Raw genomic sequence first — 21,818 nt, 5'->3', positions numbered from 1 at the left:
TTCCCCTCTCCAGCTTTCTTCCAGTCTCCACTTCTGCACTTGAAGTGCACTTTTTGAAGTGCACATTTTTCTAACATCTTGCTCTGAGCACAGAAGAAAAAGGGTTGAACACGGCCTTTCTTCTTTGCTTTCTCTCAGAGCTTGGGTTTGATCCAGCAAGTTGTCTTTTAGCATGCAGTGTGTGTGCTTGCTTCCATTGTGTAAGAGAAACTGTGCATGTGTAGATATATATTTTATCTATTTCTAAGTGAAACTGTAGAGTTTTAAACATGTTGAGGGTTGTTTACTCTGTGCAAATGTAGAGATGGTGTGAAAACCAGTACTTTGGTACCAAATTGACAAACTTTTTTTTTTTCTTTGATTCTGAAAGTGAAACTACTTCAGCCAAAATACGCTGAACAAAAAAAAAAGCAACATTTTTGGTTTTGCTTTCGTTTTTAATGAGCTGACCTTAAAGATCCAAGACTTTTCCTTTGTACATAAAAGGCCTTTTTCTCTCAATTGGGTCTAAATCTGTGTTTGCTGAGAGATAAACCATCCAGACAATGTTTGGTATATCAAATGCTGATTAGAGACTAGAGTGTAATACTAGAGTTGATCAGGTTGTTGATTGTATGCTGTGAAATGTTGGTCCACACCTCTTCAATGGCTGGCTGTGTGAAGTTGTTGGATGTTAACAGGAACTGGAACCAGCTGTCGTATACCTCGAACCAGAGCAATCACGTATGTGCTCAGTGGGTGACGTGTCTTGAGAATTCTGGCCACACAAGAACTGGGATGTTTTTAGCTTCCAGGAACTGGGTACAGATCCTTGCAACATGGGGCCCTGAATCATCATCATGCTGCAACATGAGGTTATGAAGATATCATGGATGAGTGGAACAACAATGAGCCCCATGATCTCATCACTGTATCTCTGTGCATTTAAATTTTCATCCAAAATGCAAATGTGCTCGTTGTCCATAACATTCACCTACCTATACCATAACCCCACAATGGGCCACTGTGTTCACAACATCAACATAAGCAAACTGCTCACCCACACAATGCAGTCAGCCCTGTACAGTGAAAAAATGGGAGGACACTTCTCTGTTGTGATAGACGCCATCAAAAGTGAGCATTTACCCACTCAAGTCGGAACTGCAGTCAGTAGAGCTCCCGATGAAGACAACCAGCATGAGGATGAGCTTCCCTGAGACGTTTCCTGAAAGTTTGTGCAGAACTTTGGTTATGCAAAGCGATTGTTACAGCAGCTGTCCGGGTGGTCGGTCTCAGATGATCTTGGAAGGAGAAGATGCTGGATCTGTAGATCCTGGGCTGGTGTAGTTACATGTGGTCTGCAATTGTGAGGCTCTTTAGATTTACTGCCAAATTCTCTCGAATGCCTTTGGAGGCTAATTGCACTCAGTTCAAGATACACCTGTGTAATAATCACTGCATCTAATCAGCATCTAGATATGCCATACCTGTGACTGGTGGATGGTTTATCTCAGCAAAGGAGAAGTGCTCAGTATCACAGATTTAGACCCAGTTGTAACCAAAAAATAAGAGAAAAAGGTCTTTTTTGTACTTAAGCTCATTAAAAACATAAGCAAATCCAAAAGTGTTGTTTATATTTTTCATCAGTCTATATATGCAGTGTTGTAATAGTAACAGAACAATAAGAAGATATAAATAAAGGTAACCAAAACACTCAGAATGACGTCAGGAGTGACTTGGGGAAATTACTGTGGAAAGTGTTGTGTAATGTTAAAATACGTTTAATTTATTTGGTTTAATTTTTGACACCTATTGAATTTAGATCATAGAATATTTGATTAGCCTTATTTCTGCCAAACTACCACATTTCTGCTTTTGACATCCCTCATGTGTACAATGTGTAAACCTCTAAATGCTTCCTCACAGAAATGGTTATGATAACACTTAATTTATTAATCACAGTAGAGAACCTGTTTCATTTTATAACATTTTCAGCACAGCTATTAATCCCCTTAGTTTAATATAAAAAAAATTGAGTGTCCCCTTTGAGAAGCTCTTTTGTTTCCTCTCTAATGGCAGAGATGAATTGTTGCCGCCCTCTAGAGGACAGGAGGCGTGTGATTGGCTGAGGCCTAGTCCTCTGGGGGGGCCTTATGTTCTCTTCTGTTTTGCTTTGATGGGGCATCATGAAAAATGTATTCTTCCATACTCCTTCCAGCATTCTGTCTTCTCGGTCTGTTCAACAGCAGATAAAAACACATTTTATGGCTTTCAGTCGAGACCATTTTCTTTGTTTCAGGTTACTGCTCTGGAAAAAAATGCAATTTTAATCTAAATATATGTTCAAATGAACACTGCTCCTCCTTTATCAGAATGCATAATATTTGATACAGGCTGTGAGGCAAGAAATCTGAGGGCAGCCCCCAAATATCCAATTAAGCTAAAGCCATTTATTATGCATGCATGATTAATTACACTGCTTATGAACAGGCCCTCTTAAAATCAGACCAGAGCTCACATGCCCTGAGGGGGAGTTTTCTCTGCTTGTCCTGGCTCATGTTTTATAAAACACCTTTTTGGTACATGTGAGCATTTCCTGTGTGTATTGTGAAACACTGATCAGATTATTGATCAGAATCTCTAACCCTGTATGATTTCTTATTTGAGCATCACACGCTAAATCCAGTTAGTTATAACCAGTTTTAAGCATAATTGTTTTTAATAGTTATTAAGATGTGTTAGAACTTGTTGAAAAAATATGCTCAGAATTAGCAGGTACTAGGGTTCCTAAGGTGTGATATTGATACCAAATAGCTGTTGGTGCTTCACATGTGGCATTGCTAGTAGTGGATTGCAGTGATCAAAATGTGTATTTTAGTGATTAAGGTTTCAGGGTGGCAGTTAGCTGTACTAGATGGTAAAGCTAAACTAAAAACGCATGATTCATTCAATTTATTTTTGAATAAATCATGATTTGGTGACCCCAGAGTCAAGGTGTTTGGTATCTGAATGCAAACACAAATCTAGGGAATCTAGGGAAAGATCCATCCAGTTCTAATAAAATTAATCCAGTGTGAATGTGCAGTGTGTAGTTTGTAGGTTGACAGTAACAAGTGTGAATTTAATTTGAATCCTGCAGTTTAGTCATTAATGTCAGTTTTGCTGATTACACTTGCAGAGGAAATTAAAGCCAGCATGAATCTGCAATATGTAGTTTAAATTTAGACAGTAATGCTTGTGAAATATATTTTTTGTCCAGTTATCCACAAATATAATTACATTGTTAAACTACACATTGCAGGTGCACACTAGATAATCCATAAAGTTAACCTCAAAGCTAATCTCTCTCTGTAAGTGTATTAGCGTGAGTGTCATTAACAATATTAATTGTATATTTTTTCATTCTCTCTTTTCATAGGCCCTTTCCCGCGTCACCCCCAGCGGCCTGCAGTCTGCCGTCCCTCGGTGAGACCCGCACAGGCCACCAGGGGGCACTAGCAGCCCTCTTTTTCAGCACCAGGACTTCTCCAGCATCTGCAGTCAACCTGAGCAAATCAAAGCCAGACAGACATTTCTTTTTTTAATTTCTCCAATGCAACTGAATCCAATGTCACACACCAGAGGGAGGGACGGACACCCACACTTTCTCCCTTACACATGAAAAACGCGCACCTTCTCTCTCAGCCACACCTGTGCGCACACTCTCCAACACAAACAAATAAATAAACAAAAGCAGTCAGAGCACTCTTACACCTCCGTGCTCATTCAGAGCGAGAAAAGAGATGCTGGGCACACTTGGCCTTTCCAGCCTCTGTCGGTCTCTGTCTGTCTGTCTGTCTGTCCGTCTGTCCGTCTGTCTTACACAGTGCTGTACTTTCCACAGCCCAGCGCCAGTAAACAAGTACTGTCCTTGTGCTTACACTCACCTCTTGCGAAAAAAAGAACGAAAAAATGGAAAATTAACTGCAGCAGCTCAGAGAGGAACTGCACTGATAGCCATTGACATTGTGCTTTTACTTTTTTCACTTTTTTTATAATTATTAATCTTTTCTTCTTCCCCTGATCAAATAATGATAAACTGCAATTTAAATTCTTTTAGAAACATCATTGTATCATTGGGCTTTGATTAATTAAAAGTTTTACAGCCTTTTTTTTCTTTTTATACACACATTAAACAAAAGATCTGATTTATTCTAATCTGACATCTAATCATTCAGTCAGCATGTCTGAATGAAGCGCTGACTGTTTTCCCTTGGCTATTTGTTCTTTAGGTTTTGGTGTAGTTTAGGTGTTTGTGTATGGATGGCCAGCCTAGGGATGATGTGGTCTGGAAAGTGAATTGTGAACACACCAATGCCACTTTATCATCACACATTTTGGGTGAGATTTTTATTATTAGTTTTTTGTGTTTGCATTCCCTGAAGCTGCTGAAAGCTGTGAAATGCCTGTACTGTGGAATTCATATTAATGTCACTTTGTTTTAAACGGACAGTGGCAGGTGGGTGATGGGATCTGTAACACAGGCACGTGTGTAGAGGAGTGCAGGTTTGTTGGATGCTTTTTCTTTTTGTGGGGGGGCAGGTTTGTTTATAGCATCAAAGTTTAGACTGGCATCTTATTCTGGACATAGAAGCAGCATTTTGTTCAGGACCAGATCTTTCTTGAGTGACTTAAGCTTCATTTTGTCTTTTAAGGTGGAAACCAGTCCTCAGTACCCTTTAAGATGTGCATATGCGACAAGTTTTTTCCCCTTTTTATGATGTTTTATTTTATTGATTGAGATTTCTTTTCAATTCTTTTATTTACTGATTATTATCCAGGCTTTTAGCACCATCCCCTCGGTCCCTCGCCAAGTCTTCATTATTTTTGGATACTTCAGGAGCTTCAGTCTGTAGAAGAAGCTGTGAGGCACTCTCAGCCTGTCCACCTTCATCGTTAGTAGAGCATTTAGGCGTTTCTGTAGTCAGGGATGGGGGGTAGTGGTGAAATTGAACTTATTCAGTTCTGTTGTGTAAATAGGATGTTTCTAGTGATGGCGAGGTACCATTTTTACATAGCCTCTGTCTGTCTGTCTGTCTGTCTGCGTGTGTGTGTAGTGTGTGGGGGAAGATGGTAGTGTGTAGAGGGATGAGAGGGACTTTGTTCCAGTCTAGATTTGTTCAGTTAGAGTTTTTCCTCTCCGGTGGTCTCACAAACAAAAAAGAAGAGTAAACGGCTCCTGTACCGGTGGGCTCCTCAGCATCCTCACCAGTACACACTGATCAGAATCAGCCGATTTTATGGGTTTCTTTTTTGTTTCTTTATTTACTGGTTTGTTTGAGCCAGTCCTTCTGCATCACCCAATCACCGCACTGTGCTGTATCAGATGGATTTATGGGAAATCTTCCTGTCCTGGAAGGTTTTTCTCCTCATTTGTATTGCCACTGTATTTGTGTATTTTAAATTGTGTAAATAAATTAATAAGTACTTGTAGGTTTCATGTCCTCTTTCTTTGTGTTTCTGAACGTCTTAGTTTTTTTTTGTCGTTTTTAAGGACTTTTTGGCACCAATATGGAAAATTCAACATTTTTTATTTGATATCTGCCTAAATATGAGCAACTGAAACAATATAAATGATATGTGCTATACTGATGTAATGACTATGCAGGTAAAGAAAGAACAGCATTTTAGACTGTAAAATGTTGTTCAGTCAGACTGGGATTGAAATTAAAATATATATATATACAGTCAGTATAGTTAAAGTGAATGAAAGCAGATATCTGAACCTTTCAAAGTGCTCTTACAAACGTATTACACCTGACTGATGGGAATATGCTGAATTTTGTATTTGACATTGTGTATCTGTTTAAATGCAGTTGATCAGCAGCTTTATCAGGTTTATACACTACCCGTATTTAACTAAGCAAATGATCTGGGGTTGCAGTTTTTTCGTCCCTGATGGCACGGGCGTAGTCCAAGATGACAAGATCAGGATTCATGGGGCTGGAATTGTGAAAGAGTGGTTCAGGGAGCATGAGATCATCATTTTTACACATGGATTGTTCAGAGTCCAGACCTTAACCCTATTGAAAATATTTGGAATGTGCTGGAGAAGACTTTGCACAGCTGTCAGACAATTAATGGAACACTGGATTTAAATACATCTTGTAACATTGCAGAAGCGTATTGAAGCAATGCCACAGCGAATGCAAGCTGCGCTCAAAGCTAAAGGTGGTCCAACAAAATATTTTTTTTGTGTGTGTGGCATATTTATTTTTGGCCAGGCAGTCTAAAACTTTGTAGTACATTTGGAGGGACACTTTTAACCTTCAGTGTCTCATGTGATGTAACTGTAGTGTGTTAGACAAGTGTTTTTTAAACTGGTACGAGTACCTCTGGTGGTACTTAAAGTATCTCAAGGTGGTACAGTAGATGACCTCAGAAAAAGATTCTGCTTGCATTAAAATATTGAGGGTTGAAATCTATAGTCTCCACTGTCAATTTATTAACATTACATTAGTGTTTAGTGTTTATTTTCCTCCCGAATTCAGTTCTCCAGCAGTTTTTGCTCGAGTGAGTTTTTTGCGCTCGAGTTTTGACAGGGGTCAGGGTCGCCTCCCTCAGCGAGTGCTATTGGCTGATATCTCCAGGGTTTGTGACGAACCGCCTACCTCCACGAGCCGGAGGAGGGCGGAGAAATAAGACAGAAGGAGAGTTAGCTAACTGGCTATGCTAACATCCAAACAACCCGCTCTGTCTGCCCAGGTTTAGTGCCTGGAAAACCGGACTAACAGCACGGGAGAGCGGGTTGTTTGGGTAGGCGGTCCGATACAAACCCTGGAGATATCAGCCAATAGCATTTGCTGCTAAAACACGTTAAAACAAGGTTAAAACACGCTGGTAAATTCTTTCACTAAACACCTCTTTCTGCTGTTTCTACTGTATAAGTATTTTTTACCTCAGTAAAATGGAGCAGTAACTACAGCCCTTTTAATACTATTAATACTGTAGCTTGAAGGATGATTTGAATGTATTTGTTAACTGGAGAAAGGGGGAATTGTGGCTGATTTAAATAGTGGAATTCCTCTAATGGCTTCAGGAATAACATATAACTTAGTAAGTTAATATTAAACTTGTATCTAACTTGTGCAACAGAGCTTCTGATAAATATCTATTTGAATACTTAAACAATGAGTATTTTATGTCCGTGTTTATGGAACTAATTAAAATATTTAGGAAGTGTTAAAGTTGTTGGCGTATCTCTTTTTAAGGTCTATTGTTTATATTCTTCCGCTGTTTTTCTGCTAAGTCTGATTTCTTCATATACTGTTTAATTTTTGTGGTACAAAGTAAACCCAATACTAATCAAAGCCTTAATTTAAAGCCTTAGTGTTGTTCTTCTAACAGTGCAGTAACTCACTAACCTACATTAAAGTCCAGTCATGCAAAAAAAAAAAAATACCGTGATATACAGTGGAACCGCCATTTATATGCATTTTTGGCCATACAATGCATTTTTGGCCGTGCAGATGGATTCATGGAAAGGGTTTTCTTGGCTGAGAGGCTCCATCCAACCTTACATCACCAAGCGCAATGCAGGCGAGTGGATACCTTTGGCAACATAGTGTAGAATGTTGACCATCTAACAACACCATAGCAACTATGTGGAACAGTCTGTCATTAGATAACCCATAAAGTAGCATGTTGACCACCTAACAACATCCTAGCACCAACCTGAAATTTCGTATTGCCTACCTAAACATTATCTTAGCAATAATTTAGCTACACAATTAACTCAAACCCATAACAGAGAATCAGGATATATGTAATAATGACCATAGCAGAAGGTTCTCTCTGATAGACTGAAGTAAATGTGAATGTGTTCTGAAAATCCTTCAATTCTTCAAAATCATAAGAGTATAACTAACTGTCTTTCCCACAGTGGCCAATAGAGGGTACTGATGCAACTCAGTAACTATTTACAGACTATTTCTCTTCATACAGAAAACACTGCCAAGTGTGGTCAGTACTTCATTAAACTACAAAAGAATGATTAAGCAATAATTAACTGCAAAAAATGTAACTGAGCTCACTAAATCAATATATATATATATCAGCATTTGTATTAGATATTCTCAAAACTGAATGCTTGGCTTTTGAAAACTCTGAACTCAGTATGTATACAATATGTTAGCAGTGTACGCCCTCACACATTATCCACACAATTATTGGACATTTTATTGGGTACATAATGGTACACCCCTCATTTGAAGCTCCACTGTTCTAGTGTACAGATTGTGACTGTATGCCATCTATTTGTGTAAAAAGAAACAAAATCGCAACACTGAAATGCCTGATACTTGTACCAGCATCTCTCTCTCACACACATACACCAGACAAACCAAGTCTCCCTGAAGCCGCGGGAGTCTCCCGCATTTCGGTAGCAGCTCCCTGATGCCCGCGAGTCACATATAATCTCCCGGAATTCAATGACAGGACCCTGACGACGCATCTACACTAAACTGGACCATTTTGTGTCTGTTTGTGTGTGTGTGTTTATCAGTGCGGAAGGAACAGAGCTGCTGCATCACGTCCTGTGTTTCTGAATTGTTGTATGATAATTCAGAGGCCCAGTTTGTATCAGATTTATCTCAGCTGCATGGCCTGCCGTGACTCAGGCCTCTCTAGTGCTGAATCATTTCCCTGCTGTTTGTCTTCTCCCTTTTCAACAGTATTTCTTTATATGTATATTAAGTAAAAAAAAAACTCTTAATTAATCTTTTGTCTCACCCAGAGTGTTGCAGAATTCAATCCAGTTCAGTCAGATCAGGGTCTTCCCAGTTTGAAGCAATCCTCATAAACCTTTTGGTTTGTCCTTCATTTCTGTTTTATCTAAAGTTGCAAGAAAATGTATGTGAACCCTTTGGGATTACTTGGATTTCTGCATAAATTAATCATTAAATGTGTTCTTAACAATAGACAATAGACAAACGCAGTCTGCTTAAACTAATTCCTAATATCACACAAAAAATGATATGTTTGCATTAATTTTTTGTTAACACAACATGTTAATGTTCACAGTGAGGGGGTGTTCCCAGTGTCTATTGTTGTGATTTAGATGAAGATTAGAACACATTTAATGACCAATTTATGCAGAAATCCAAGTAAACCCAAAGGGTTCACATACTTTTTCTCGCAACTGTATATCTCTTTCTTACGTATTGAGATGCTCTGTACCTGCTGTAATATAACACTGCTGCACTGGCATGGCTCTCCACTACCTAGATGGACACCATGTTGCCGTTCCCATTCATTCAATGAAAATGAAGCCAAAATCTTCCGCCATGTTGGCGATCCTGAAAATTACAATATAAGCAGAGGTTACATTAGCTGCTGCATTTAAATAATGGAGGTAAATTTACAGTATATTGGAAAAAAACTGATTGAAAGTTGTCTGTTTGCCATTGAAACCTATGGGGATGGGTGGGGTTACACAGCTTTCTCCAACCGAACAGCAGGGGGCGCCCGCTCTCAGTTTTGAGAGACGGTGCACTGTCCAGCTATACACGGTCTATGATTTGATTCATTCACACCACACTCCACAGCTGTTTATTTGTTTAACCTGCAAAAACACTGAGCATGTGTCTTACTCTAACTTCATGACTTGCCCTCACATTAGCCATAATCTTAATTATGTCTCTCTTCCTGTTCAGTTATTCTTGTTGTTCTGCTATTTTTGTGCTATCCGGTGTAAACCAGAGAAGGATGGCTTCCCCTTTTTATTCTTGTTTCCTCCTGGCCTCATTCTTTTGCCTGGAGGGAGTTTTAACTTGCCATTGGAGCGTTGTGCTCTCGGACTCTGGCTGCTGAGGGGAAGCAACATGATCTGGACAACATGGAACATTCATAGCGGCGATTCTCAGATTTTTGTGGGAGCTCCTTAGTCTGCTGGATCACTCAGAGGTCACAGGGCTAGCTCTTCTGATAGCCCCTGAGATAAACTTGAATAATCTCACTATATCAAAACATGCTCTGACCTTTTTAAACTCTGATCCAGATCAGATTTTTCTCCAGCAAACCTTCATTACAGTCACCTCCTTTTTCCAATTTGGCCCAGATTCGGGATTGAATTGATAGCTAAGTCTGTAATGCATCTGTCTGCTAGTCAGCAAATTGAATCTGATCTGCACATTTGGGTCTGAAGCAATTCTAAATTAAGGTACATTTGAATAATATAAATGAACGAAGCTATGAAGCCTAGTTTTTGCTGTGGGACAAATGTTATGCTAATAAATAAACATGAAACTAGTTGTTAGAGTTATGTTTAAGTGAATAATAATTTCTGATTATAAACATAAATGATTAATCAAATAAGTTTGGTCGCAGCATGTGAATCACAGACATCCCAAGTTGCAAAAGTTGATTTCAGGGAGCACAAAAATTGACAGTAACAATATCACAAGAAATTGCACAAAATCAAAAACATTTCATATCATATTACAATAATTATTAATATTGCCTCTGCCAAGATCTGCTTTCTCTCACTCTCTGATCAAATCCGGTCCGGGAGGAGGGAAAACACTGCCCGCCAACACTAAAAACTGATTGGCTGTCTCGCAGACTCTTTGCAGAGAACAGGCCAATCAGAACCCTCTCTGTTTTCTCTCTCTCCTTCCCACACGTGATTAGAAAAAAAAATCTGTCGCCTGAGTGCGCGTTTGCGTGCAGTGCGCGTTTGGGGCGCTCGTTCTGAATTCCGGAGATTATATGTGACTCGCGGGCATCCAGGAGCCACTGCCGAAATGCGGGAGACTCCCGCAGCTTCAGGGAGACTTGGTTTGTCTGGAATCATTTATACACTGATTTTGCTGGAAGGAGAAACTGAGGGGGGGAAAAGTGAAGAGTTCACCAAAAAGCCTTAAAAAGAAGAAGCTGTTGTTCAGGTAAGTTGTATTTTAAAGTGTAATTATTATCAATGGTAAATTTTAAAAAATAACAGCACATAATAGGTAGCTGCACAATTTTTACATTGAGAAATTGTTAGTTCGCTAAATATCTGAGCTAACACTTAGCGAGTGTTAGTGCTAACCATAGACTGTGTATAGCTGCACAGAGCATCGCCTCTCAAAAGTGAAGCCACCACAGGTCGGGCGCCCCCTGCTGTTCGGTTTCAGAAAGCTGTGGAAGATTTTGGCTTCATTTTCTTTGAATGAATGGGAATAGTGACACGGCGTCCATCTTTTTACAGTCTCTGTTGGTAACTAATTAGCTTGTTGTAGCTAATTGGCTACAGCCGGCAAGAGAAAAGCACAGAAGAGACACAGAAACACTTGTTTTGAGTTGTTTTATGTGTAATGTACTGTTTAAAACAGTTTTTAAAGTTGTTTGTGTTTTTTTATTATTTACCCATTTGATTCACCACCTTCCATTTGATTTAAATAATTGATTGGCAAATAATGTTTTATCTAAAGCAATTGCATAACTATACTAAAACGAGTTTAAGACTCACACACACATTTTAATTGTCTCTTTAAATACATGCACATAAATGTAATATTTTAAAGTTGTGATGTGTTATTCCTGACAAAGTACTGTTAAAACTTGCATCTTTTCACAGGTTACAAAATATAACTTAAATGGCTTTGAACAGATATTTGAGAAGTAAAATGAAGTTTGTAGAATTTACAAAAAGTGTGCAATAATTCTTTAAACCAAATTAGGCAGCTGCATAGATTTGGGCACCCTTATCGTTTTATTGATATGAATACCTTTGGCAGTAAATATTGGAACACAAAATACACAGGTGAATCCATTTATGAAAAAGCATTAAGGTGGTCAATTACAAGTTTTTTTCCTTTTTGCATCTTCTCTGAAAAGAGGCAACATGTAAGCTTCAAAACACACAACTCTCAAATGACCTAAAAAACTGTTTAACATCTTGGTTTAGGGGAAGGATACAAAAAGCTCACATCTCAGAGATTTCAGCTGCAGTTTCCACTGTGAGGAACATAGTGAGGAAATAGAAGACTACAGGCACAGTTCTAGTTAAGACCTGAAGTGGCAGATCAAGAAAAATCTCAGATAATCAGAGGAGAAGGATAGTGAGAACAGTCATAGTCAACCCACAGACCTCCAGAGCACCAAATACCTACAACATCATCTTGCTGCAGATGGAGTCACTGTGCATCATTCAACTATTCAGAGCACTTTGCACAAGGAGAAGCTGTATGGGAGAGTAATGCAGAAGAAGTCTTTTCTGAGCACACGCCACAAACAGAGTCGCCTAAGGTATGCTAAAGCTGAAGCACATTTGAACAAGCCAGCTTTGCTTAATTTTGGAAGAATGCTGTGGACTGATTAAACTAAAATTGAGTTATTTGAAGGGCGGTATGCATGGAGGAAAAGAACATAAAATTCCAAGACAAACTCTTGCTCCCCACAGTAAAATTTGGTGGTGGTTCATCATGCTGTGGGGCTGTGTGGTCTGTGCAGGTACTGGGAATCTTGTTAAAGTTGAGGGTCCTGAATATTATTATAGAAAATCTGTCATGTAATTTAAAGCGACCTGTTCTAGCTCAGAAACCATCAAACCTGACTGAACTGGAGATGTTTTGTAAAGAAGAATGATCCAAAATACCTTCAATTAGAAGCCAGACTCTCATTGAAAGCTATAGGAAGAGTTTAGAGGCTGTTTTGTTCTGCAAAAGAAGGATCTACTAAAGGAAATAATTTTTCTGTTGGGGTGCCCAAATTTTATTTAAAGAATTGTTGTACACTTTCTGTAAATCCTATAAACTACATTTCACTTCTCAAATATCACTGTGTTCATTTGATATATGATACATTTAACTAAAGTTGCTGATCCAAACAACCAACAATTTGTAAAATAAAATCCTGAAAATTATTAGAGGTGTTCAACCTTTTTCATACCACTGTTTGTAACTGTATTTTTTATGGGTTTAGGAAGGTAACAAAACCAGTACATGTAGCCTAATGAGTCTGTGCAATATTTGGTCCAGATATAAAAATGAAATCTGAGCAAAATCTGAGCCAAGTAGAATTAATTTTAGTGTAGAGTTGTGCCAGTTCCAGCCCAAATTTGAATTAGATGCATAAAACATATCTGTGCTAGTTTGGGCCTGTTGTGCAAAAATAAGCTGGGCCAAATTTGTTGTCACTGGTCTGAGCCAGATTAAGACCAGATTTCATTTGCTATGAGGGTCAATTCTGCCCAAATACATATTAATGCAGTGTATAAGCCATTAACCGATAAATCAGCTGAACACTGTTACATGAGGAAAAAACAGCCAGATACAGACAGAAGTAAACAATCTTATCCCTGACACGTACAGATATCTTAACACCTCATGTTAAAACAAAAGCTGGAATTAATGAGTTCATGTGTAACACCATAAATCAAAACAAACAACCCTAAAAAAGTAAACATAAGAGAAGGCACGTGACCTACACTATATATCCAAATGTTTGTGGACATGACTTTTAATAAATGCTCTCAGGTACTTTATATACAGTGCCTTGCAAAAGTATTTAGCCACATTTCAGGCTTCAAACAATAAATATATGAAATTTTTATTTTTTGTGAAGAATCAACAAGTGGGACACAATCGTGAAGTGGAATGGAATTTATTGGATATTTAAACCTTTTTTTTTAGAAATAAAAAACTGAAAATTGGGGCGTGCAATATTATTCGGCCTATTGTGTTAATACTTTGTAGTGCCACCTTCTGCTGTGATTACAGCTGCAAGTCGCTTGGATGTATGTCTCTATCAGTTTTAAACATCGAGAGACTGAAATTTTTGCCCATTTTTCCTCGCAAAACAGCTGGAGCTCAGTGAGGTTGGATGGAGAGCGTTTGCGAACAGCAGTTTTTAGCTCTTTTCACAGATTCTCTATTGGATTCAGGTCTGGACTTTGACTTGGTCATTCTAACACCTGGATATGTTTATTTGTGAACCATTCCATTGTAGATTTTGCTTTATGTTTTGGATCATTGTCTTGTTGGAAGATAAATCTCCATCCCAGTCTCAGGTCTTTTGCAGACTCTTTTGCAGGTTTTCTTCCAGAATGATCCTGTATTTGGCTCCATCCATCTTCCCATCAGTTTTAACCATCTTCCCTGTCCCTGCTGAACAAAAAGCATGTTTCATATTGGGAATGGTGTGTTATGAGTGATGAGCAGTGTTACTTTTCAGCCACACAAAGCACGTTGTGTTTAGACCAAAAGGTTCAACTTTGGCCTGATCTGACCACAGAACCTTCTTCCACTTCCACTCTTATGTCTTTCTTTCAACAGTAGCTTTCTTCTTGCCACTCTTCCATAAAGGCCAGATTTGTGGAGTGCACGACTTATAGATTGCTGAAATCTATAAGTAAAGGGGCCGAATAATATTGCATGTTGCACTTTTCAATTTTTTATTTCTAACAAAAGTTTAAAATATCCAATAGATTTTGTTCCACTTCACGATCATGTCCCACTTGTTGTTGATTCTTCACTAAAAAAAAAAATCATATCTTTATGTTTGAAGCCTGAAATGTGGCAAAAGGTTGAAAAGTTCAAGGGGGCCGAATACTTTTGCAAGTTACTGTAGCTTCCACTGCTGACTCAGATTTCACAAACTCAGCTTGTCTACTCCCAGCAGTGAATTACTGGCAGTAGATTAAGACTCTCAGGAGTAAATAAGCATGAACCAATGGGCACCATGCCTAATGACAAGTGTGGCTCGCTATCCAATACTTTTGTGATGATCCAGCATCCAACATCCTTACCTCTGTAATGCTCTTGTCATTTAATGCAAGAAGATCCTCACACCAGTGTTCCAAAATTTAGTTGAATTTCTTTCCAGTAAAAACAGTTAAAAGCACCAACAAAAGCAGGATCAACTCTTTTTAATACTCTTGATTAAAAAAAATCAGAAGAAACAATGAATAAACAGATGTCCCAACACTTTTGTCCATATAGTGTATCAGTGCCAGTGAACATTAGGCAGATTAGGTACGTAAAAAAAAACAAAATGTCTCTCAGACGGTCCTTTAATGACACTCGGTCCGAACAAGAATACAGAATTTTCACTCATTAGGCAAAACTTAGACCAGCATAAAGTGACAGGAGGCTACGAAAATTGTTACACACAAATATGACACATTTTCAATAGTGTTCAATAAATAACGTATTGCACTAATAATAAAAATAGCCACAATAAACAACTGTCACACTAAAAAATAGAGTTTGTTTACAGGATGTTGCTGTTCTAAAAAAAGATGCCCTCCAGACTCCACCCATTATTGTGTTCTTCTGTAGCTACCATTGCTCATTCAACCCTAATGAGTGACTGTACCTCTGCCTTAGTGTTTATCACAATACCTACATTTAGAGTTTTGTTAATATTTAACCTAGTATTTGTCCCCATATAGATTTCTTGTGTTTTTGCTTTTTTTTTGTCATACTTCTTCAGATTATCAAAAAAACTTCAGACAAAGATAACCTGAGAAAAACAGCTGTTTTAAAATTATGATTTCATTTATTAAGGGAAAAAAGCTATCCAAGCAAACTGGCTCTATGTAAAAAAGCAATTGCCCCGCCACCCATGAATTTACTGTGGTTAACAACATTTTTGGAAAGCTGAGTTAAATTTCTCTTGCCACAATCTGATTGCTGCCAGACCTGTAAAATCAATTAATCATTTAAACATAACCTGTCTGACAACATGAAGCAGGATAAAATGTATCAAAAAGCAACACTTTATGCTCCCATTGGAAGAAACTCAAGAACAGATTAGAACACATTGACTTGAAACCATGGAACCCTGGTAAACCTTCCCAGGAGTGACCGGCCTAATGAAATTACTCCAAAAGAGCATGGACAACTCATCCAGGAGGTCAGAAATAACAACATTTTAAAGAACCTAAACCCCCTGCAGTTAAGGTCATTGACAATAATTCAATGATCAATGTAAATAATCTGAATTAAACCAGGAAGTCCACCTGGCTCAAAAAACAAAATTAACGACTTACTGTCAGTTATCAAAAACGCTTGATTACAGTTATTGCCGCCAAGGGTGGCACAACTAAGTTATTAGATTTAGGGGCAAATACTTTATCACATAGGGCCAGGCTGGTTTGGATAGATAGATTGTGTCCCTTAAGAAATTTAATTATCATTTAAAAACTAATTTTTGTTATAATTGTGTGATGTATGTTAATCTTAAAAATGTGAGTATGAGCAAAAACTATAGAAATGTGTAGCTGAGCAAAACTTTTTAACAGTACTGCGCATCTGTCATTAGGGTGAATATTAATAACATACTTAATGTAGATATTATGATTTACACTTAGTTAGAGCTACAGTCTCTCTGAGGAATTTATCATCATTGTTAAACCGCATAAAAAAGCTATTAAACACAGGTATGGATGGATAAGACACCTGATGTGAATATATATTAAGTACTTTCCATCAAGTTTTAAAACGATAAATATCCATTTTAATAACAAAGTTCAGTGATGGCTCAATGTTTGGATTTCCAGTCCAGGTGAGGCTTGATTGATGTTCTGGAAAACAGCACATGAGTCTGTACACAGACCACAGCTAAAGCTAATAGAAAAACAATGACAGTATTAACTGATAGCAGCACATTTACACATTTGACCGAACACTAAGGCCAAACAAGGATTATGTCTGAAGGCAGTGGGACACTAATGCACTTGAACTGGGTTTACAGCTGTACTGGCACTAGAGCATGGCCGATATACCAGCCAACAATGTAATATCAACAGTAGTGATATTTATGTTGTAAAACTGGTGAAATTATAGCTGATATTAGTCAGCGTATTGGTCACAGCACCTCAAAGATTAAAAATTCTAATCTTGCACAACATTTTCGTACCAGTTTGGCCCTAGCTGGCACCTGACTGGTGTTTGCATTGACCTTTAACTTCTGCATCTCCATATCTGTGTTCATTACAGGCCTGTTGTGTTTGTCTTCTGTGTAGAAGTGCACAGTGAAAAGGTGATCTGGTCCACACAAGTTCAAGTAATGTTCACTGTTGAGAGTCTTCAGATAGATTACAGACCAGAGTAACATGTAGACAGCTCTTGCTAATACTGAGAACGATCTTTACCTCTAATTCAGACACTTTTAATCTTTCCTTAAATCATGTTCAATATTCTTGGCGAGTGTTTTGGTCTGGTGCCACCATAACCCTCCCTCCTCCTCACAGGCTGGTCTCAGGATTTGGACTGACGCCACCATTATGGACATGTTCATCGTGAACGGCTGTTTCTTCTGGTGTCGTTTCCACAATCTCTGCTTTGGCCTCCTGCTCATTCAGGTCTTTCTCTTTCTCTGTATCTCCATTAGGTTCCTTTAGATCCTCTGTGTGGTTGTTGCTGAGCTGCTCCAGTTCTCCAACCACTTCTCCAGCCTCAACTGCAGCATCTGCCTCCTGGGGCTTCTTCTTAATGAAGAGGAAGTTGCTAATGGCTAACACCAGAGCGGAGAGCACCACTTCTGTACCAGCCAGTAGAAACACAAACATGTAATTTTTGGTGTAGTCCAGAAGACGACCTAATGAAAAGGAGAAAAGGAGAAATTGAGAAACACGTTGTTAGACATACCTCTTAAGGATATTGAAAGATGAAGCCTTGAGCTTACCTGCAGAGGGAGGTCCCACTAACACAGCTATGGCTTCCACAAGAAGCACCAGTCCAATAGCACTGGAGAATTTTTGTGTGCCCACAATGGCCATGAGAACCTCAAACTGAAGGGCTCCTACCATGCCGTAGGAGATGCCGAAGAAGATGCAGAAGACCACCAGCGAGGCGTAGTCTTTGGATTGGGAACCAATGAGGTCAGTTGTGCCATTAAAGATGAGTGCGAAGCTAAATAGGTAGACGCAGCGTGGACGCACCCACTTCAGACCAGCGATTATTCCGCACGTGGGCCGGGCGAAGATGTCTATGAAGCCTAGGATGGTGAGCAGAAGAGCTGATTTAGTGTCTTCATTTCCCAGTTCCTTGGCGTAGCTCACCACAAACACTGGGGGAACGAACAGACCCAGAACCATGATGGAAGCAGCAATAGTGTAGATCAGAAACCCTCTGTCTTTAAACACAGAGAAGTCCAGGAGCTTGGCTTTGGCCTTGGCTTTGGGTTTCTCTTCATGCTCATAAACTTCCTCAATCCCAGAATTCTCTGCTTTCTTTGGGGCCGTCAGAGGTCTCATCAGGGCCCCGCAGGCACAGCAGTTGAGCAGCATGCCCCCCAGGATGAGGAAGCCCCCTCGCCAGCCGTAGCGGTACTGCAGAACCTGTCCAAGTGGAGACAAGCAGCATAGGGCTACAGGGCTTCCTGCAGCGGCCAGGCCGTTTGCCAGAGGACGTTTTTCACTGAAGTATCGGTTCAGCATTATAAGAGACGGCTGGAAATTCAGGGCCAGTCCGAGACCTGCAACCAGAAGACCTCAGCTCAGGATTAAATGGACACGGCTAGAACAACTGCTAAGTCATTTCAGATTCCCCACTATCTAGAACTAACCCTTTCTATCACATGATGCTAGCACTACTGAAAGGATGAAGGCTAGCAAGTTCTTCCTATAAGACACCTGAAGCTGTTCTACATCTACATTTACTCAAGCTGCTGTGGCATCACAGGCGATCAAGCTTTGTTGCTAGACCCACTATACGTGTCCATATGTGTCCAAATACTAAATGCATTTGGACACCACCACATTGCACCAACAGGAGCTGTTTTGACATCCTATTCTAAAATTTGTTGGCATTAATATAGAGTTAAGCTCCATTTGCAGCTCTAACAGAAAATCTGGAAAGTTGGAGATTTATGCACTGACATGTCTCTCAGCTGCTCCATGACTGATTTGCAAGAAATGCTTTCACTTGTACATTTTACTAATCACACCCTTTAACCCTTTAACTATTAAGGGGTGTTTCCAAAAACATTTGTCAATATAATATCTTTTAAAGCACTGACCAGTTAACACTCCGATGCATAAGTAGATATGGATAATGCTCCTAGCAAACGATGCTAAAACCATTCCAGAAGCTGCAAAAAGACCCCCAACCATCATCACTGGACGGCACCCAAAGCGGTTCACCAGCACACTGCATAAAGGACCTGTAACACACACACACACACACACACTCATATTACGTATATTACATTATAATGAACAAACTAAAAATGTGGTTATGAGCCTATGTATCGACAGTTCACTGACCTTGATCCTTGTGTTATTTTTTGTTTATTTGTTTTCCCTGGAATTAATAGGTTAAATAAACTGTATTTGTAATATAAACCTTTATTGTCTCTCCTCTTTTCATGTTGGGGTTTGAGTGAATAAACTGGCTGTAATATACAAATTGGAGGCTTGTCCGGGATGCCTTATTCAATATAATCAGAGGTAAGTTTATCAGACTGTAGTCTGTAGCCACAAGCTATGTGCGACAAACCGCTAGTTAATATCGCCCTGGTTTACCAGAACACTTAGGGTTCCTCAGTGTAGCTCTGATGGGCAGCATTTACTAGCACTAATCACTGCTAACTGTGTCTAGAGACATCTGTTTAGATTTATATCCAGCTTTTTTTAAGAATTAGAGTTTTCTTTAACTCCCCCTTTTCGTACTATTGTCCCCTTGTTCATTTTTTCAGGCGACACCCATGTTTCTCACTAGTGTTGATTAAAATGCACCTCATAATCCGGTGCACCTGATGTATGAAAATAGACCAGAAAATAGACATTCATGGATAGTGCGCCTTATAATACAGTGCGTCTTATAGAGTGAAAAATGGTAATAGAAGCTTTTAGCCTACTAATTAACACTGAAGCTATAAATCTAATATAGCTAACAATTAATAGAAGTGTATGACTATGAATCTAGAAAAAAGGGCTCAACTAAGGCTGCTGATGTTTCTGTAATGCCTTAGCTTCTTTAATGCTTAAAAATGAAATAATCATAGTAATAGAAAATGTCATTTTTTTTTCACCACCATTTACTATCGTTTTAACATCTGGACACACCTGTGCCGTAGAGCATGGCGAGCAGGATGGAGGAGATCCAGGCGGTGTCGCTGTATCCGACGCTGAACTCTCGGATCAGCTCTTTGAAGAAGACGCTGACGGCCTTGGGGAAGGCGTAGGAGAATCCGGTGATGACGAAGCAGCCGAACAGCACCGCCCATCCCCACCCCCCATCAGGGGCTTTCACTCCGCCTACGCCGTCATCCACAACTACACCTCCCATGATGCACTGCTTATCCCTGCAGAAAAAGGCCCAAATGTCAACAGCATGCTAATAACTGTCTTTGATTATTCAGAACGGGTAAGACCCACAAACCAACACCTATCTACAGACATAACATAGAGAATATACTCAATTAAGAGTTCACCCCATAACCTGGGTAAATATGATCTAAATTATAAAGACCTACTACAAAATCTAACATTTCTTAGTATGTTGCACAAATGTTACATATTTCCTATTAACCCCTGCCATCCTATAATTGCATAATGGGCATGTCCCTCCACCTCTAAATTCACCATCAGTGTGGAGTCTTGCCTACCGGGGCTAGCTTTGTTTAGGTATTCAGTTCCATTTTATTTAAGGGTTGACTGCCTGGCCACAGTGTTGTAGGCCATAAGAGCAAGTTGCAATTTCTTTACTGAAAAGCATAACTTTATGCTGGCTGAGAACTGCAATGCAGTTGTTCTGCTACCAGTACTGTACTGTTTATTTACAGTGAAATTCTGTGTATGTAAGGGTTGGCACCCGGTCATGGCCCCCTCCGGCCACCAGAGGGGGGCCTCGAGCAACACCGGCACCTTATCAAGCTCAACACAATGCACCTGTGTTGGGTCTGTTTACTATCTGGTTCAGAGGGCTCACTTACAAGAGCGAGCCCAACCCCTACAGTATAGCGTATTGTCAGCTTTAATTTTACAGGAATTTATTAGTTATACGTTTACAACTGGCAACTAACGAACATTTAAAGTACATAAGATTATTGTAAATAATAATTACAGTAATGTTTTTGTTTATTTCAAAATGTACTCTAAAAAGATTTAACACTCTGTAATTTGTTTACAGTACTAATTATACAGTAATACTCTACTATAATATTTCTCCAGAGTAAATTACTGTAGTTTAACAATCCTTCATTGGCAACTTTTTTTTGTCAATAACTTACTGTCAAATTTACAGGAAACCTTTTTACATTGATGTTGATTGGAGTTAATGTTTTGTCACTCCAAATTATCCCAAAGGTATTGGACAGAGCATGATTTCAGAGAACACAGTTCCACAGCTCAATTTTTCTTTAGTAGCCACCTTTAAAGAAGATCTCTTATGGAGGATTGTCCAGATACTTTTGAACATACCGTGTATTATTTGTTTTGAGTTGTGCATTGTCATTCACTGGTTCTTGAGAACTTGAATAAAACAGGTTTGCGTGTTCAGCAATGTACCTCATTTAACTCATTTTTTATGAATTGGGTCTAATATGTATTTAAAGTTTTTGCAGCATTATCTGGCTTTTTTAGCACACAAATATTTACTACGTATGAAATGTTTAATTTTATTATTATTTGCAGTTTTATAATTGTACCATGATTATTATGATACAGAGCATAAAGCCTGTGCATAGACTGCTCTCAGTAAGTGCTCCACACACTCAGACAGGAGTAGTTTTACTCTCTGTGTACTTTATATTAATGTGTAATAAAGCAGAGCAATAAGGCAAATATAAAATCATGCAGTAGCAAAATATAGAGGTGCAGGTCTCATAAACGCCCGACTTCCTGGAGACCTGGAGGGTAAACAGCAGGCCGG

The 21,818-nt window shown here is 39.1% G+C and overlaps 2 protein-coding genes and 1 long non-coding RNA gene across 4 annotated transcripts in view; 2 read left to right on the top strand and 1 right to left on the bottom strand.

Moving 5' to 3' along the window:
* csnk1da (casein kinase 1, delta a) overlaps window positions 1–5,451 on the top strand; it is a 32,696-nt gene extending 27,245 nt beyond the window's left edge. For both annotated transcript variants that reach the window (XM_007233755.4, XM_007233756.4), the window contains one exon: window positions 3,398–5,451. In XM_007233755.4, the coding sequence (XP_007233817.1) occupies window positions 3,398–3,448 (51 nt within the window). In that variant the 3' untranslated portion in view covers window positions 3,449–5,451. The remainder of the gene's footprint in view (window positions 1–3,397) is intronic.
* Window positions 5,452–14,850: 9,399 nt separating this feature from the next.
* Window positions 14,851–20,234, bottom strand: slc16a3a (solute carrier family 16 member 3a). Its single transcript, XM_007233753.4, has 4 exons — window positions 20,012–20,234; window positions 18,964–19,107; window positions 17,629–18,420; window positions 14,851–17,541 (listed from the first exon to the last, which is right to left on the bottom strand). Exons 1-4 carry the CDS (start codon window positions 20,232–20,234, stop codon window positions 17,189–17,191), a joined length of 1,512 nt encoding a protein of 503 aa, XP_007233815.2. The 3' UTR covers window positions 14,851–17,188.
* Window positions 19,089–21,449, top strand: LOC125784467 (uncharacterized). Its single transcript, XR_007427280.1, has 2 exons — window positions 19,089–19,393; window positions 20,023–21,449. It is a non-coding gene; the product is annotated as an uncharacterized LOC125784467 (long non-coding RNA).
* The last annotated feature ends 369 nt before the right edge of the window (window positions 21,450–21,818 follow it).

Source organism: Astyanax mexicanus, chromosome 19 (genome assembly GCF_023375975.1).
Source record: "Astyanax mexicanus isolate ESR-SI-001 chromosome 19, AstMex3_surface, whole genome shotgun sequence".
Taxonomy (NCBI): Eukaryota; Metazoa; Chordata; class Actinopteri; order Characiformes; family Acestrorhamphidae; genus Astyanax; species Astyanax mexicanus.
This window is presented reverse-complemented; position numbering and strand designations above follow the sequence as displayed.

What these genes read in the sequence shown, in the direction of transcription:
- slc16a3a (XM_007233753.4), bottom strand. Translation starts at nt 20,234, where the DNA reads ATGGGAGGTGTAGTTGTGGATGACGGCGTAGGCGGAGTGAAAGCCCCT. An exon ending in CGCCATGCTCTACGGCACAG is followed by an intron (nt 19,108 to 20,011) that starts GTGTGTCCAGAT and finishes TGTGTGTTACAG; the next exon opens with GTCCTTTATGCAGTGTGCTG. An exon ending in AGTGGGACCTCCCTCTGCAG is followed by an intron (nt 17,542 to 17,628) that starts GTAAGCTCAAGG and finishes CCTTTTCATTAG; the next exon opens with GTCGTCTTCTGGACTACACC.